This window comes from Esox lucius, chromosome 17, assembly GCF_011004845.1.
Source record: "Esox lucius isolate fEsoLuc1 chromosome 17, fEsoLuc1.pri, whole genome shotgun sequence".
NCBI lineage: Eukaryota > Metazoa > Chordata > Actinopteri > Esociformes > Esocidae > Esox > Esox lucius.
In genome coordinates, this window is record NC_047585.1 from 47829194 (window position 1) to 47848441 (window position 19248).

The following is a 19248-nucleotide window of genomic DNA, read 5'->3' on the forward strand; positions in this document are numbered from 1 at the left end:
AGTATGCATTCGGATTTGTTCAGGATAGAGAAAAACTTGGCTAGCTACAAGCTTCAGTAGCTATGTTATAGTAAGCCTAAAATAAAACTGTTTGTGGTTATATTGCAAGTATTTCTGGTGGATTTTTGATGTATGCATCCATGCATGCATTTTGGGGTAATGTAGACCACAACCCCTTGCACAGTAAAAGAGGAGGTGTTTCCACAATTCTCTCGTCTTTTCACTTGACAGAGATTTCTGTTATCGTCACCTATATCGATAGTTATTGTATCAATTTTATTCATGAATGAAAGAAAAACAAATGATGATGTGCCATGAAATTAGATTGCTTTGGCAGTGTAAAGTTCATCTTCATTCTCACTAGCAATTGCTCAATTCTTCTGACTATTCCAAGTAGTAAGTTAGTAGATACTAGTAGGCCTAATACTGGCTAATAAGCTGTTAAAATGGCCAGTGGCAAAAGCCGTACAGTTCATAGATGCTGTTTGTGGTGGACATAAACTTAATGAGAACTTTTTGCCAGTTTAACACAATGCTTAATGGTGTCTAGCTAAATATAAACATTTGGTGTGATGTTAATGCATGACAAAAGGATCTAATGTCGAGATTACATTTTATGACAAGGTAGTATGTCCCAATCGGTCATTACAGTAATCTCTCTCGTTCTCCCCACTTCTTTCCTTCCTCTCGCTCCCCCTCTCTCCACCACCCTCTTCGTTGTCCATCTCTGGTTAGGTGCGGTGCTCTCCATGTAGGGGACCACATCCTCTCCATTGACGGCACCAGCACAGAGCATTGTTCAGTCCTGGAGGCCACCCAGCTACTAGCAAGCACCTCAGACCAGGCCAGACTAGAGATCCTCCCAGCTCACCACAGCAGATTGCCCAGCAAGCCCAAGGACACTGGTGAGAGGACAGCAGTCCACTGTTCATCACTGTTGTTTGTAATCATAGGTCTTAAATACCTCAGTTCATTGTTTTTGTTTCATTTTTTTATTTACTGGATTATTATTCACAGGGTAGCCTTCTTGTTTTTTTACTTTTTCAAGGAATGTTCTTCAAAAAAATCTAAATAGTTCTCCACTTACAGTCCATTTTCACCATTGCCCATTCTCATGTATAGATTTTCAATATTTTTTCCTCTGTTTCAGGTTTTGGGAAGTATGAATGTCATTGAGCCATGTAAATGGTATTGTCCTTAGTTTACATTTAGAATATTTCCTGAGTTAGGATTAGGATTATCTTTCAGACCTACTTAGCTTGGTCTACATGCAAAGGTTCATGGAGACAAACAAATAAACCTACACAAGCAAGGTAAAAATTTGTGATTCTTCTCAGTATATGTAAACTAATGACAACATCATCGGTCAATCAGTGCTACACAACCGGGAGGACTTTGGACAGGGACAGCCTGGTACTCCGGAGGTATGGGCCAAGACCTCATGTCCTCCTACGTTTAGATGGAGCAGGATACAAGGCAAAATTTGGAGAGCACATTCCTTAGATTAACGCTGGATCCACAATGGAGGAGAACTGATCCTACTCCCCCGGCACAGTAATATAGCAGTGTAAAAGCTTGGGTCTGAGACAGGGGGCTCCAAAGAGACTGTGGACCTGTCCAGCAGGCAGGAAGTCAATCCACCCACATTGCCAAGCTTCAACCGAATGGACACCATCCAACCACAACCACCCTGAAAGAGGGCTGAATATCGCCCCCAGAGTTCATATACAAGTCTCAATTACACTAATATGTCCCAATGCCTCAAACCACAGAGGAAATCAAAAAGATGAAATATAATTTAATGATAACCTAAGCATGAGCGGGGTATGAGAATGACTGCACGGAAAATGGATGGCTTAATTTCACTTCAGTGGACATTTTAGAGGGTTTGATAAACACCTTTCGATGATCAGGTTGTATTCAAATGTTGTCAACTAACCTGGGAATTTGAAACTCTGAAGCACAGGACTTTCCATCTACTGCAGTTAAAACACCCCTCCAGTCAATTTTGCAGTATTATCTTACAATAATGTAACGATGCCCGATCCTGTTTAGCTCAGTTGGTAGAGCATGGTGCTTGCAACACCCGAGGTTATGGGTTTGAGTACCAAGGCGGACCAGGTTGGAAATGTATGCACTCACTATTGTAAGTTCCTCTCGATAAGGGCTTCAGCTAAATGTCTACAACCCTGTTTCCATCTGAGCTTGGGTCCTCTCTAGGTTTCTTCCTAAATTTCGGCCTTCTTAGGGAGTTTTTCCTAGCCACTAAAATTCAACACTACTGTTGTTTGCTCCTTGGCGTTTAAGGCCGGGTGTTTTGTAAAAGCACTTTGTGACAACTGCTGATGTAAAAAGGGCTTTATTAATACATTTGATTTATTGATTGACTGACTGACATTAACTAATTTCTATCTAGCTCTAACCAGGTCCAATCTAGCACGAACAAAGTCCAATCTATCAATAACCCAACCCAATACATTTGATAAAATAAAAAGAAATAAAAAGAAATAAAAATGGATTGAGAGCTGGAGCTGTTCCATCTTACTCACCATGTACTAAGAGCTGTTCCATCTTACTCACCATGTAGTAAGAGCAGTTCCATCTTACTCACCATATAGTAAGAGATGTTCCATCTTACTCACCATATAGTAAGAGCGGTTCCATCTTACTCACCATGTAGTAAGAGCTGTTCCATCTTACTCAACATATAGTAAGAGCTCTTAATACTCTTACACAACTGTCATGTCTGACGGCAAAGAAATACAACTGTCATGTCTGACTGTAAAGAAACACATCTGTCATGTCTGACTGTAAAGAAACACAACTGATATGTCTGACAGCAAAGAAACACATCTGTCATGTCTGACTGTAAAGAAACACATCTGTCATGTCTGACTGTAAAGAAACACATCTGTCATGTCTGAGTGTAAAGAAACACAACTGTCATGTCTGAGGGCAAAGAAACACAACTGTCATGTCTGACTGTAAAGAAACACAACTGTCATGTCTGAGGGCAAAGAAACACAACTGTCATGTCTGAGGGCAAAGAAACACAACTGTCATGTCTGACTGTAAAGAAACACAACTGACATGTCTGACAGCAAAGAAACACATCTGTCATGTCTGACTGTAAAGAAACACATCTGTCATGTCTGACTGTAAAGAAACACATCTGTCATGTCTGACTGTAAAGAAACACATCTGTCATGTCTGACTGTAAAGAAACACATCTGTCATGTCTGACGCCAAAGAAAAACAACTGTCATGTCATGTGGCAAAGAAACACAAATGTCATGTCTGAGGGCAAAGAAACACAACTGTCATGTCTGAGGGCAAAGAAACACAACTGTCATGTCTGACTGTAAAGAAACACAACTGACATGTCTGACAGCAAAGAAACACAACTGTCATGTCTGACTGTAAAGAAACACAACTGACATGTCTGACAGCAAAGAAACACATCTGTCATGTCTGAGGGCAAAGAAACACAACTGTCATGTCTGACTGTAAAGAAACACAACTGTCATGTCTGACTGTAAAAAAACACAACTGTCATGTCTGAGGGCAAAGAAACACAACTGACATGTCTGAGGGCAAAGAAACACAACTGTCATGTCTGAGGGCAAATTAAACACCCCTGTCATGTCTAAGAGGTCAAAAATAAATCAGAGCAGTGATATTACTTAATACCATAGCTATGTCTTTTCTCAGCGTTTGATGTTGCCTGGGAAAATTCAACATTCTAATCTTCTTATGAGGTTCAAGCTTTCAACCCTCCAGCTTGTGTTCATGGTCATGGGCTGCAGGTTGTCTTACTACAGGCAGTATATTTGGGTGTGTGCGTTGGTGTGTGTGTGAGTGTGTGTGTTTGTGCATACTTGGATATGTTTGTGTGTGTGTAACCAGTGTTACAATATTCGATAAGCTTACCCTGAGCACTAAGAAAAGATTAGCTACTCACTGGTTTCAGAAATAACGCTTTTTTCCAAAAGTTGTCTTTTGTCAGTGGTTTTCTGAAGAGTTAAACCCTTGTTGCTGAATGTCTGTTGGACTGTAGCAACCCTTTTTCCAGCCTCCCTCATGGATCCTAGCAGTGGAGAATATGTGGTGTGTGTGGGGTTTGTGTCTGTTGTTTTGTATGTGACTGCCGTGTGTGTCTGTTGTTTTCTCTTTATGGTGTGGGTCTGTTTTGTGTGTGTGTGTGTTCTTTAGTGTGTGTGGTGTGTGTCTGTCTGTTGTTTTGTGTGTGTGGTGTTGTGTGTGTGTGTAGGTGTGGTGTTGTATGTGTGTTCTTTTGTGTGTGTGGTGAGTGTCTGTTGTTTTGTGTGTTTGTGGTGTTTGTCCTTTTGTGTGAGTGGTGTGTGTGGCTGTTGTGTGTGTGTGTTTGTGTTGTTTTGTGTGTGTGTGTTATTTTGTCAGTGTGTGTGTCTGTTGTTGTGTGTGAGTGCTGTGTGTGTTTGTTGTTTTGTGTGAGTGATGTGTGTGTCTGTTATTGTTGTGTGTGTATGTGTGTTCTTTTGTGTGAGTGGTTTGTGTGTCTGTTGTTGTGTGTGTGTGTGTGTTTGTTGTTGTGTGAGTGTGTGTGTGTGTTATTTTGTGTGAGTGGTGTGTGTGTGTCTGTTGTTCTATGTGTGTGTGTTCTTTTGTGTGAGTGGTGTGTGTGTGTTTGTTGTTTTGTGTGAGTGGTGTGTGTGTTTGTTTTTGTGTGTGTTCTTTTGTGTGATTGGTGTGTGTGTGTGTGTGTGTTGTTGTGTGTGTGTGTGTTCTTTTGTGTGAGTGGTGTGTGTGTTTGTTGTTTTGTGTGGGTGTATGTGTGTGTGCTCTTTTGTGTGAGTGATGTGTGTGTCTGTTGTTGTTGTGTGTGTGTGTTCTTTTGTGTGAGTGGTATGTGTGTCTGTTGTTGTGTGTGAGAGGTTTATGTGTGTTATTTTGTGTGAGTGGTGTGTGTGTTTGTTGTTTTGTGTATGTGTGTGCTCTTTTGTGTAAGTGGTGTGTGTGTCTGTTGTTGTTGTGTGTATGTGTGTTCTTTTGTGTGAGTGGTGTGTGTGTTTGTTGTTGTTGTGTGTGTGAGTGTGTTATCTTGTGTGAGTGGTGTGTTTGTCTGTTGTTCTATGTGTTTGTGTGTTCTTTTGTGTGAGTGGTGTGTGTGTTTGTTTTTGTTTGTGTTTGTGTGTGCTTTGTGTGATTGGTGTGTGTGTGTTTGTTGTTTTGTGTGATTGGTGTGGGTGTCTGAAGTTGTTGCTGTGTGTGTGTGTGTGTGTTCTTTGGTGTGAGTGGTGTGTTTGTTGTTTTGTGTGTGTGTGGTTTGTGTGTTTCCTCCAACAAATGATCTCTCTTTCTCCCCTGTGTCGCCTTCATTTCCTTTCTTAGTTTCCTCCCTAATTGCCTGCCTTCCTTGCAGTGATTTCACAGCTCCAACTTTGAGATGGACTCATCCGTTTCCTTCATACGTGATTACTGGTCAAGTTTTGACAGATCAGTTAAAGTGTGATTAACAGAAAAAAGCCTATTTCTCCTAAATCCTTTACTAAATCTTCAGATTATATTGCAGATGATGTGTGAAACATTGATTCTATCAAGACAACCTATATTGTACAACACAATGTATTAAACATTTACACATTGTTTATTTAGTCATTTTCATATTCTATCTCTCTGACGAGTAGCGATATTCTAAACAAAGTCATTACAACAGGTGTTCACAGACTGCTGAGACAATTAATAAAGCAGTACAGTATAACAGTGTAGCGTCCCTGTCCCTGAAGTCTTTCCTAATATCATCACCGGCCACAACCCACTGATAATCCCAGTACTCATATTCCTGTTAATATAAACCTGTGGGGTTTCCATTCCTAGTACTGAGTTAATGGCCTGCCTAATGACAAATGATTGGAAAATGAATTCTTCTGTGAAACAAAGCCCAGAGCCAACTAACTAATGAAGTCCTTGTCTGCTGCCATGAGCACACAGGCTGGATAATTACAGACAGAGAGGGATGGAAGCGTGGAGAGAGAAATGGAAGGAGAGAGTGGGAGAGGTGGGGGTGTGGTGGAGATTGTGCATGGCTTAGTTTGTCCTCATTTAATCCTTGAATATGCATAGAATATCAGAGTAGAGCTGGGATGCCAAGCCCCCTGAGTAGACCCTAGAACCAGGCCACACGTGGACTGCAGAGGCTACTTGGCCACATCCCTGAGTTTGCTCATTGGCTATGAACTGAGTATGTTGATTGGCTATGAACTAAGTCTGTCATCCACTGGCTTGGAGACTCTTCTGTTAGGGATAGACAGACCGGGTTTGAGCCAAATCAGACTGGGTTAAAGCTAGAACAGATCGGGTTAAAATTATTACAGACCGGGTTATAGCCAAATCAGACCAAATGTAACTAAAACAGACCAGGATAAAACTATAACAGTCAGGGTTGAAGCCAAATCAGACCATGTTAAAGCCAGATCAGACCAGGTTAAAGATATGCTAGATATAAATGAGTTGGTGCTAGATTGGACCGGGTTGGTGCTAGATCAGACAGGGTCAGTACTAGATTGGACCAGGTTAGTGTTATATTGGACCTGGTTCGTGGTGTTTTGGACCTGGTTCGTGTTATATTGGACCTGGTTAGTGTTATATTGGACCTGGTTCGTGGTGTTTTGGACCTGGTTCGTGTTATATTGGACCTGGTTAGTGTTATATTGGACCTGGTTAATGGTGTTTTGGACCTGGTTCGTGTTATATTGGACCTGGTTAGTGTTATATTGGTGCAGGTTAGTGGTACATTTGACCAAGTTCTAGATTGTACCAGATTAGGGCTACATTGTATGGGTTGCTGTTGGATCACACCAGGTGAGCGCTCCGTCAGATGTAGTTAGTCCTATAACAGATTTGGTTGGTGTTATATTGGACAGAGTTAGTTTTAGGTTAATACTACAGCTACAGTGTAGTCAAAGTAGTTGGGGTTATTGATAGATTGGACTTTGTTCGTGCTAGATTGGACCTGGTTAGAGCTAGATAGAAATTAGTTAATGTCAGTCAGTCAATCAATCAAACAAATGTATTAATAAAGCCCTTTTTACATTAGCAGTTGTCACAAAGTGCTTTTACAAAACACCCGGCCTTAAACCCCAAGGAGCAAACAACAGTAGTGTTGAATATCAGTGGCTAGGAAAAACTCCCTAAGAAGGCCTAAATTTAGGAAGAAACCTAGAAGAAGAAACCAGGCTCAGAGGAGTGACCAGTCCTCTTCTGGCTGTGCCAGGTGAACATATTAAGATTACAATTGTAATAATGAATAAATGCATGTGGGCTGAGTCCAGAGTCTATTTAAACTTAGTCCAGGTTGGAAGCATGACCAGATGGACAAGGACAGGGACAACACAGGGGAGGGGGAGGTGTCAACACAATGGCAGCTGAAATCGTCAGGTATCGTCTTGATCTGCAACACAACCAGGAGGACTTTGAACAGGGACATCAACGGGTCTTTCAAGCCAGGTACTCCGCAGATGTGGGCCAGGACCTCATGTCCTCCTAAATTCAAAAGGAGGAGACTGGGAAAATTCAGAAAATGCATATCAAAAAGGATTTATAGTGGAGAAGGAGAACTTAGTGGAGAAGGAGAACTGATCCTACTCCCCCAGCACAATAATATAGCAGCATAAGACCTTGGGACTGAGACGGGGGGGAGGGTCCGGCGACACTGTGGCCCTACCTGGTTAGTGCTAGATCGGACTGGGTTAGTGCTAGATCAGATGGGGTTAGTGCTAGATCGGACATAGTTAGTCCTACATGGGACCAGGTTATTGGTAGATTTTTATGGACAGAATTTCTAGGCGCAGCCAGGGGCCGGAGGGTGTCAGGTTTGGGGACCACACAATTTCGTCTCTGCTCTTTGCGGAAGATGTTGTCGTGTTGGCCCCTTCAAACCAGGACCTTCAGCATGCACTGGGACGGTTTGCAGCCGAGTGTGAAGCTTTGGGGATGAAAATAAGTACCTCCAAATCCGAGGCCATGGTCCTCAGTCGGAAAAGGGTGGCTTGCCCACTTCAGGTTGGTGGAGAGTGCCTGCCTCAAGTGGAGGGGTTTAAGTATCTAGGGGTCTTGTTCACGAGTGAGGGAAGGATGGAACGGGAGATTGACAGACGGATCGGTGCAGCTTCTGCAGTAATGTATCGGTCTGTCGTGGTGAAGAAAGAGCTGAGCCGCAAGGCGAAGCTCTCGATTTACCAGTCAATCTACGTTTCTACTCTCACCTATGGTCATGAGCTTTGGGTCATGACCGAAAGGACAAGATCCCGGATACAGGCGGCCGAAATTAGTTTTCTCCACAGGGTGGCTGGGCGATCCCTTAGAGATAGGGTGAGAAGCTCGGTCACCCAGGAGGAGCTCAGAGTAGAGATGGATGGATGGGACCAGGTTATTGCTAGATCAGACTGGGTTAGTGCTATATGGGACCAGGATATTGGTAGATCAGACTGGGTAATTGCTACATGGGACCAGGATATTGGTAGATTAAACTGGGTTAGTGCTACATGGGACCAGGTTATTGGTAGATCAGACTGGGTTAGATGTGTCACACATCTGAATATTCAGATGTGTGACCGTCTCACAGTGTGTGTGGTTGACAGTGTGTGTGGTTGACAGTGTATGCAGTTGACAGTGTGTGTGGTTGACAGTGTGTGTGTTTGACAGTGTCTGTTTATCTTAACTAACACATCACTCCGGTTATTAAATCTTTGCATTGGCTTCCAGTCAGTTACAGAATAGATTTTAAAGTGGTGCTTTTAGTTTATTAATCTATGAACGGTTTAGGATTTCTGATATTTTTGAAGAATATAAACCGAGCAGGGCTCTTAGATCCATGAACACAGGTCAGTTTGCAGAGCTCAGAGTCCAGACTAAACATGGAGAAGCTGCGTTTAGCAGTTATGCTGCACACAACTGGAACCCAAACGTATACATTTTTAAATCCAGGTTAAAAACACTTCTCTTTTCACGTGCCTATGATTGAGCACTTTAACTTAACCACGCTGTTCAGCCTTACAGCTTTTATATCTTCCTATGTTTTTATCTAATTTTTATTATTTTTATATTTTCTTATTCTATTTTTTATTATTATTATGTTGTTTTGATGTTTTCATTTGAGTACTTGTTTTTATGCTATTGTATTTTTATATTTTTTATTTTCTTTGTTAAGCACATTGAAGTGTGCTATATAAATAAACTTGCTTGCTTGCTTAACAGGTTAACACAGTCTTTTGACCTGGTTGTCAAATCCTGTCTGTAACGTCTCTTTACTTTTCTATGTTCCTAGTGAAAGTCCAGAAGAGTGACCACCCCCACTCATGGGACCCCTGTGTGAACTACTGCCCCCCCCAACACCCCCCTTCTCACAGTAAAACCAACACCTGGACCACCTCATCCAACCCCTCCAGCACCCAGGAATACTGTAAATGTGGGTTTTATCTCCCTCACTGTCTTTCTTTCTTTCTCACTCACCATCTCCATTTCTTTAACTATTTCTCCTTTGCCCTGTTTCTCAGTCTCCCGTTCCCTCTCTCTATTCCCTCTTCACATCTGTCTCTTTCTAAGTCTTTGTCTCACTTCTCTTTCTCTCCAGCACTTGTGTCCACCAACTTCTCTCCTGGCTCCACCACCACCACATCAGGCCCTGGGTCAACCATCCAGAGCTCCAGTACCCTTCCCCGTGTGTCCGTCCCCATAAGCCCCCGCAACTCGGTGATGAAGAGACGACAGAGGAAGAAAGAGCACAAGAGCTCCTGTATGTATATGACACTGTTACTGCACTACATTTAAATTCCACAGCCATTTTTAAGGGGTAAGCTGTGGCTTGCTATTGTAGAAAATAAGGTGGGTAAACTGATTGCCTGTGGTGGTCTGCCGTGCCAGTGAGATCCAACCCCGTTCTCCCTCATTGGAGCACAGACACCTGTATATTGTCATTATTGTCCTCACCTGTGTTCCTGATCACCATGTTGTTATTGACCTCACCTGTGTTCATGATCACCATGTTGTTATTACCCTCACCTGTGTTCCTGATCACCATGTTGTTATTGACCTCACCTGTGTTCATGATCACCATGTTGTTATTACCCTCACCTGTGTTCCTGATCACCATGTTGTTATTGACCTCACCTGTGTTCATGATCACCATGTTGTTATTACCCTCACCTATGTTCCTGATCACCATGTTATTGACCTCACCTGTGTTCCTGATCACCATGTTGTTATTGACCTCACCTGTGTTCATGATCACCATGTTGTTATTACCCTCACCTGTGTTCCTGATCACCATGTTGTTATTGACCTCACCTGTGTTTCTGATCACCATGTTGTTATTACCCTCACCTGTGTTCCTGATAACCATGTTATTGACCTCACCTGTGTTCCTGATCACCATGTTGTTATTGACCTCACCTGTGTTCCTGATCACCATGTTGTTATTGACCTCATCTGTGTTCATGATCACCATGTTGTTATTGACCTCACCTGTGTTCCTGATAACCATGTTGTTATTGACCTCACCTGTGTTCATGATCACCATGTTGTTATTGACCTCACCTGTGTTCCTGATCACCATGTTGTTATTGACCTCACCTGTGTTCCTGATCACCATGTTGTTATTGACCTCACCTGTGTTCCTGATCACCATGTTGTTATTGACCTCACCTGTGTTCCTGATCACCATGTTGTTATTAAACTCACCTGTTTTCATGATCACCATGTTGTTATTGACCTCGTCTGTGTTCCTGATAACCATGTTGTTATTATTCTCACCTTCGTTCCTGATCATCCAATTTAACTTCCCCCTTCCCAATTGTTTCAGACATTGTTTAGTTTTGTCCAGTGTAACACTTGTTTTTGATGTCTTGTTTTGGGTTGTGTTACATCTTAGTTATTTTTATTGGGCCTCCGTTTTCCCAGCGCCTGTGTCCTGACTCCCTGCTTGCAACATTTCATACAGATCAGGAACACATAACTGCACTTTAATATAGCCAGCTAACCATACATAACTGCATTTTAAAAAAGCCAGCTAACTATACATGACGGCATTTTAATAAAGCCAGCTAACTATACATAACTGCATTTTAAAAAAGCCAGCTAACTATACATGACTGCATTTTAATAAAGCCAGCTAACTATACATGACTGCATTTTAAAAAAGCCAGCTAATTATAGATGACTGCATTTTAAAAAAGCCAGCTAACTGTACATAACTGCATTTTAATAAAGCCAGCTAACTATACATAACTGCATTTTAATAAAGCCAGCTAACTATACATTACTGCATTTTAATAAAGCCAGCTAACTATACATGACTGCATTTTAATAAAGCCAGCTAACTATACATGACTGCATTTTAATAAAGCCAGCTAACTATACATGACTGCATTTTAAAAAAGCCAGCTAATTATACATGACTGCATTTTAAAAAAAGCCAGCTAACTGCACATAACTGCATTTTAATAAAGCCAGCTAACTATACATAACTGCATTTTAATAAAGCCAGCTAACTGTACATAACTGCATTTTAATAAAGCCAGCTAACTATACATTACTGCATTTTAATAAAGCCAGCTAACTATACATGACTGCATTTTAATAAAGCCAGCTAACTATACATGACTGCATTTTAATGAAGCCAGCTAACTATACATGACTGCATTTTAATAAAGCCAGCTAACTATACATAACTGCATTTTAATAAAGCCAGCTAACTACACATGACTGCATTTTAATAAAGCCAGCTAACTATACAAGAACGCATTTTAATAAAGCCAGCTAACTATACATGACTGCATTTTAATAAAGCCAGCTAACTATACATAACTGCATTTTAATAAAGCCAGCTAACCATACATGACTGCATTTTAATAAAGCCATCTAACTATACATAACTGCATTTTAATATAGCAATCTAACTATACATGACTGCACTTTAATATAGCCAGCTAACCATACATAACTGCATTTTAATAAAGCCAGCTAACCATACATAACTGCATTTTAATAAAGCCAGCTAACTATACATAACTGCATTTTAATAAAGCCATCTAACTATACATAACTGCATTTTAATAAAGCCATCTAACTATACATGACTGCATTTTAATAAAGCCAGCTAACTATACATGACTGCATTTTAATAAAGCCATCTAACTATACATAACTGCATTTTAATAAAGCCAGCTAACTATACATTACTGCATTTTAATAAAGCCAGCTAACTATACATAACTGCATTTTAATAAAGCCAGCTAACTATACATTACTGCATTTTAATAAAGCCAGCTAACTATACATAACTGCATTTTAATAAAGCCATCTAACTATACATGACTGCATTTTAATAAAGCCATCTAACTATACATGACTGCATTTTAATAAAGCCATCTAACTATACATAACTGCATTTTAATAAAGCCAGCTAACTATACATTACTGCATTTTAATAAAGCCAGCTAACTATACATAACTGCATTTTAATAAAGCCAGCTAACTATACATGACTACATTTTAATAAAGCCAGCTAACCATACATAACTGCATTTTAATAAAGCCATCTAACTATACATAACTGCATTTTAATAAAGCCATCTAACTATACATAACTGCATTTTAATATAGCCATCTAACTATACATAACTGCACTTTAATATAGCCAGCTAACCATACATAACTGCATTTTAATAAAGCCATCTAACTATACATGACTGCATTTTAATAAAGCCATCTAACTATACATAACTGCATTTTAATATAGCCATCTAACTATACATGACTGCACTTTAATATAGCCAGCTAACCATACATAACTGAATTTTAATAAAGCCAGCTAACTATACATAACTGCATTTTAATAAAGCCATCTAACTATACATTACTGCATTTTAATAAAGCCAGCTAACTATACATGACTGCATTTTAATAAAGCCAGCTAACTATACATAACTGCATTTTAATAAAGCCAGCTAACTATACATGACTGCATTTTAATAAAGCCAGCTAACTATACATGACTGCATTTTAAAAAAGCCAGCTAACTATATATAACTGCATTTTAATAAAGCCAGCTAACTTTACATTACTGCATTTTAATAAAGCCAGCTAACTATACATTACTGCATTTTAATAAAGCCAGCTAACTATACATAACTGCATTTTAATAAAGCCAGCTAACTATACATTACTGCATTTTAATAAAACCATCTAACTATACATGACTGCATTTTAATAAAGCCAGCTAACTATACATGACTGCATTTTAATAAAGCCATCTAACTATACATAACTGCATTTTAATAAAGCCAGCTAACTATACATTACTGCATTTTAATAAAGCCAGCTAACTATACATAACTGCATTTTAATAAAGCCAGCTAACTATACATGACTACATTTTAATAAAGCCAGCTAACCATACATAACTGCATTTTAATAAAGCCATCTAACTATACATAACTGCATTTTAATAAAGCCATCTAACTATACATAACTGCATTTTAATATAGCCATCTAACTATACATAACTGCACTTTAATATAGCCAGCTAACCATACATAACTGCATTTTAATAAAGCCATCTAACTATACATGACTGCATTTTAATAAAGCCATCTAACTATACATAACTGCATTTTAATATAGCCATCTAACTATACATGACTGCACTTTAATATAGCCAGCTAACCATACATAACTGAATTTTAATAAAGCCAGCTAACTATACATAACTGCATTTTAATAAAGCCATCTAACTATACATTACTGCATTTTAATAAAGCCAGCTAACTATACATGACTGCATTTTAATAAAGCCAGCTAACTATACATAACTGCATTTTAATAAAGCCAGCTAACTATACATGACTGCATTTTAATAAAGCCAGCTAACTATACATGACTGCATTTTAAAAAAGCCAGCTAACTATATATAACTGCATTTTAATAAAGCCAGCTAACTTTACATTACTGCATTTTAATAAAGCCAGCTAACTATACATGACTGCATTTTAATAAAGCCAGCTAACTATACATGACTGCATTTTAATAAAGCCATCTAACTATACATAACTGCATTTTAATAAAGCCATCTAACTATACATGACTGCATTTTAATAAAGCCAGCTAATCATACATAACTGCATTTTAATAAAGCCATCTAACTATACATAACTGCATTTTAATATAGCCATCTAACTATACATAACTGCACTTTAATATAGCCAGCTAACCATACATAACTGCATTTTAATAAAGCCATCTAACTATACATAACTGCATTTTAATAAAGCCAGCTAACTTTACATTACTGCATTTTAATAAAGCCAGCTAACTATACATTACTGCATTTTAATAAAGCCAGCTAACTATACATAACTGCATTTTAATAAAGCCAGCTAACTATACATTACTGCATTTTAATAAAACCATCTAACTATACATGACTGCATTTTAATAAAGCCAGCTAACTATACATGACTGCATTTTAATAAAGCCATCTAACTATACATAACTGCATTTTAATAAAGCCAGCTAACTATACATTACTGCATTTTAATAAAGCCAGCTAACTATACATAACTGCATTTTAATAAAGCCAGCTAACTATACATGACTACATTTTAATAAAGCCAGCTAACCATACATAACTGCATTTTAATAAAGCCATCTAACTATACATAACTGCATTTTAATAAAGCCATCTAACTATACATAACTGCATTTTAATATAGCCATCTAACTATACATAACTGCACTTTAATATAGCCAGCTAACCATACATAACTGCATTTTAATAAAGCCATCTAACTATACATGACTGCATTTTAATAAAGCCAGCTAACTATACATGACTACATTTTAATAAAGCCAGCTAACCATACATAACTGCATTTTAATAAAGCCATCTAACTATACATAACTGCATTTTAATAAAGCCATCTAACTATACATAACTGCATTTTAATATAGCCATCTAACTATACATAACTGCACTTTAATATAGCCAGCTAACCATACATAACTGCATTTTAATAAAGCCATCTAACTATACATGACTGCATTTTAATAAAGCCAGCTAACTATACATAACTGCATTTTAATATAGCCATCTAACTATACATGACTGCACTTTAATATAGCCAGCTAACCATACATAACTGAATTTTAATAAAGCCAGCTAACTATACATAACTGCATTTTAATAAAGCCATCTAACTATACATAACTGCATTTTAATAAAGCCAGCTAACTATACATGACTGCATTTTAATAAAGCCAGCTAACTATACATAACTGCATTTTAATAAAGCCAGCTAACTATACATGACTGCATTTTAATAAAGCCAGCTAACTATACATGACTGCATTTTAAAAAAGCCAGCTAACTATATATAACTGCATTTTAATAAAGCCAGCTAACTTTACATTACTGCATTTTAATAAAGCCAGCTAACTATACATGACTGCATTTTAATAAAGCCAGCTAACTATACATGACTGCATTTTAATAAAGCCATCTAACTATACATAACTGCATTTTAATAAAGCCATCTAACTATACATGACTGCATTTTAATAAAGCCAGCTAATCATACATAACTGCATTTTAATAAAGCCATCTAACTATACATAACTGCATTTTAATATAGCCATCTAACTATACATAACTGCACTTTAATATAGCCAGCTAACCATACATAACTGCATTTTAATAAAGCCATCTAACTATACATAACTGCATTTTAATAAAGCCATCTAACTATACATGACTGCATTTTAATAAAGCCAGCTAATCATACATAACTGCATTTTAATAAAGCCATCTAACTATACATAACTGCATTTTAATATAGCCATCTAACTATACATAACTGCACTTTAATATAGCCAGCTAACCATACATAACTGCATTTTAATAAAGCCAGCTAACTATACATAACTGCATTTTAATAAAGCCAGCTAACTATACATGACTACATTTTAATAAAGCCAGCTAACCATACATAACTGCATTTTAATAAAGCCATCTAACTATACATAACTGCATTTTAATAAAGCCATCTAACTATACATAACTGCATTTTAATATAGCCATCTAACTATACATAACTGCACTTTAATATAGCCAGCTAACCATACATAACTGCATTTTAATAAAGCCATCTAACTATACATGACTGCATTTTAATAAAGCCAGCTAACTATACATAACTGCATTTTAATAAAGCTAGCTAACAATACATAACTGCATTTTAATAAAGCCAGCTAACCATACATGACTGCACTTTAATATAGCCAGCTAACCATACATAACTGCATTTTAATAAAGCCAGCTAACTATACATAATTGCATTTTAATATAGCCATCTAACTATACATGACTGCATTTTAATATAGCCATCTAACTATACATAACTTCACTTTAATATAGCCAGCTAACCATACATAACTGCATTTTAATAAAGCCATCTAACTATACATTACTGCATTTTAATAAAGCCAGCTAACAATACATAACTGCATTTTAATAAAGCCATCTAACTATACATAACTGCATTTTTCAACCAACGCAGGGTAAACTGTCATGCAAATAAAACTAATTAAAGAGACAGCATCCCACTACACTGCTGGCCCTTTATTTCTGTTTCTTTGTTTGCAGTTCTACTTGTGTTCTTGTTCCATATGTTCCTCTCATGTGTTCTATTCATGGGTTCTATGCATTTGTACTATCCATGTGTGTTCTAGCCATGTGTGTTCTACTGCTGTGTGTTCAATCCTTATTTTCCTGTTTCATGTGCTGATGTTTCCATGTGTCTCTCCATCTTCTCCAGCAGTGTCCCTCGCGTCCAGTACAGTGGGTCCAGGAGGACAGATCGTTCACACTGAAAGCAGTGAGGTCACTCTGAGTGGAGACCCACTTAATGGTTTTGGGGTTCAGCTTCAGGGAGGAATCTTTGCTACAGAGACCCTCTCTGCTCCCCCACTCATACGCTTCATAGAACCAGACAGCTCTGCAGAGAGGTGAGCAGTCACACACACAAAAACACAAACTAACACACACACACACACACAGACATGCATAAACATAAAAGCTCAAAACACACTGGTAGGCAAATATGAACAAGCACACACACTCCTGAAACCTGAACGTGATAGCTGTAGTTTTAGGACAGACACCTCAAGAGGGCAGCAGATAGACACATGGAGATCACAGACACCTGGAGATGGCAGCAGACAGACACATGGTGATCACAGACAGACACCTGGAGATGTCAGCAGACAGACACATGGAGATCACAGACAGACACCTGGAGATGGCAACAGACAGACACCTGGAGATGGCAGCAGACAGACACATGGAGATCGCAGACTCCTGGAGATAGCAGCAGATAGACACATGGAGATCACAGACAGACACCTGGAGATGTCAGCAGACAGACACATGGAGATCACAGACAGACACCTGGAGATGGCAGCAGACAGACACATGGAGATCGCAGACTCCTGGAGATAGCAGCAGATAGACACATGGAGATCACAGACAGACACCTGGAGATGTCAGCAGACAGACACATGGAGATTACAGACAGATACCTGCAGATGGCAGCAGACAGACACATGGAGATCACAGACAGACACCTGGAGATGGCAGCAGACAGACACATGGAGATCATGTGGAGGTATCACAGTAAGACAGAACAACAGGTGGAGGTATCACAGTAAGACAGAACAACAGGTGGAGGTATCACAGTAAGACAGAACAGGTGGAGGTATCACAGTAAGACAGAACAACAGGTGGAGGTATCACAGTAAGACAGAACAGGTGGAGGTATCACAGTAAGACAGAACAACAGGTGGAGGTATCACAGTAAGACAGAACAACAGGTGGAGGTATCACAGTAAGACAGAACAGGTGGAGGTATCACAGTAAGACAGAACAACAGGTGGAGGTATCACAGTAAGACAGAACAGGTGGAGGTATCACAGTAAGACAGAACAACAGGTGGAGGTATCACAGTAAGACAGAACAACAGGTGAAGGTATCACAGTAAGACAGAACAGGTGGAGGTATCACAGTAAGACAGAACAACAGGTGGAGGTATCACAGTAAGACAGAACAGGTGGAGGTATCACAGTCACCACCAATCATAGGCTATGTTACTACCGTGTCTCAAGTGAAGTGAAGTGAGGTGACAGTTGGTTTATATGCACTTCTACATATGCCTGTGTTGGCTGTATGAATTTAGCATAAACTACAGATGACGTAACAGAGGGTGAGACCTCAGTGTTGTCACCTATATGACTTTCATATAATCTACAGATGACGTAACAGAGGGTGAGACCTCAGTGTTGTCACCTATATGACTTTCATATAATCTACAGATGACGTAACAGAGGGTGAGACCTCAGTGTTGTCACCTATATGACTTTCATATAATCTACAGATGACGTAACAGAGGGTGAGACCTCAGTGTTGTCACCTATATGACTTTCATATAATCTACAGATGACGTAACAGAGGGTGAGACCTCAGTGTTGTTGCCGTCAGATTTTGTTTGACTCAACCAGCAGGAAAACAAAACAAAAAACGCAGATCATGAAGCGTATCCTGTGTTGTTTTTTTTACTTTTCCTCTTTGATATTAATATCACTTTGAACTATACTATGCCTTCCGGGCATTCATACAACACTACAGGATAATCAGACTGATGAGAGGAGTGGAGAGAGTCAGACAGAGACAAAGAAAGGATGAGAGGCAGTGGAGAGACTAACAAAGAGAGAAAGAGAGAGTGGGAGAGTGTGAGAAGAGAGGTGAATTGAGAGTGTGGGGGACAGATATAGTAGAGCGAGGAGACCTATAGAAAAGAGCGGGTTTCTTCTTTTGCTTTGATCTGATTACTTGGAATTGCATTGATTTGTTTGTTTGTTGGTTTGTTGGTTTGTTTGTCTCCCAGTTTCCCTGTTTCAAAAAGGCACACAAAATCCTCTGATGAAACAAGGTGATCTAAGAAAGTTGTCTTTTTATTTCAGGCTGCACAGTTAAATTCTAAGATCCAACAAAACGTGTAGAAGTGGTTTGTGTTGGTGGAATTCACATATATTTTAATGTCTATGTATTTATGTCTGAGTGAAACTAAGCAAGGGTTGAAAATGTAATGGTTAAGTTTGGGCATAATTTCAACTAGTTAACATAAGGGTTTAGGATAAGTTTAAATGCATAGTGCGTGCCAT

The 19248-nt window shown here is 38.9% G+C and overlaps 1 protein-coding gene across 8 annotated transcripts in view; it reads left to right on the plus strand.

Moving 5' to 3' along the window:
• Nucleotides 1-19248, plus strand: part of grip2b (glutamate receptor interacting protein 2b) — a 399250-nt gene that overhangs the window by 333037 nt on the left and 46965 nt on the right. For 7 of the 8 annotated variants that reach the window (XM_034287202.1, XM_029113935.2, XM_029113937.2 and 4 more), the window contains 4 exons: nucleotides 736-905; nucleotides 9305-9445; nucleotides 9611-9772; nucleotides 16848-17037. In XM_034287202.1, coding sequence (XP_034143093.1) covers nucleotides 736-905; nucleotides 9305-9445; nucleotides 9611-9772; nucleotides 16848-17037 — 663 coding nt within the window. The remainder of the gene's footprint in view (nucleotides 1-735; nucleotides 906-9304; nucleotides 9446-9610; nucleotides 9773-16847; nucleotides 17038-19248) is intronic. The other variant, XM_029113936.2, reaches the window with a different exon arrangement.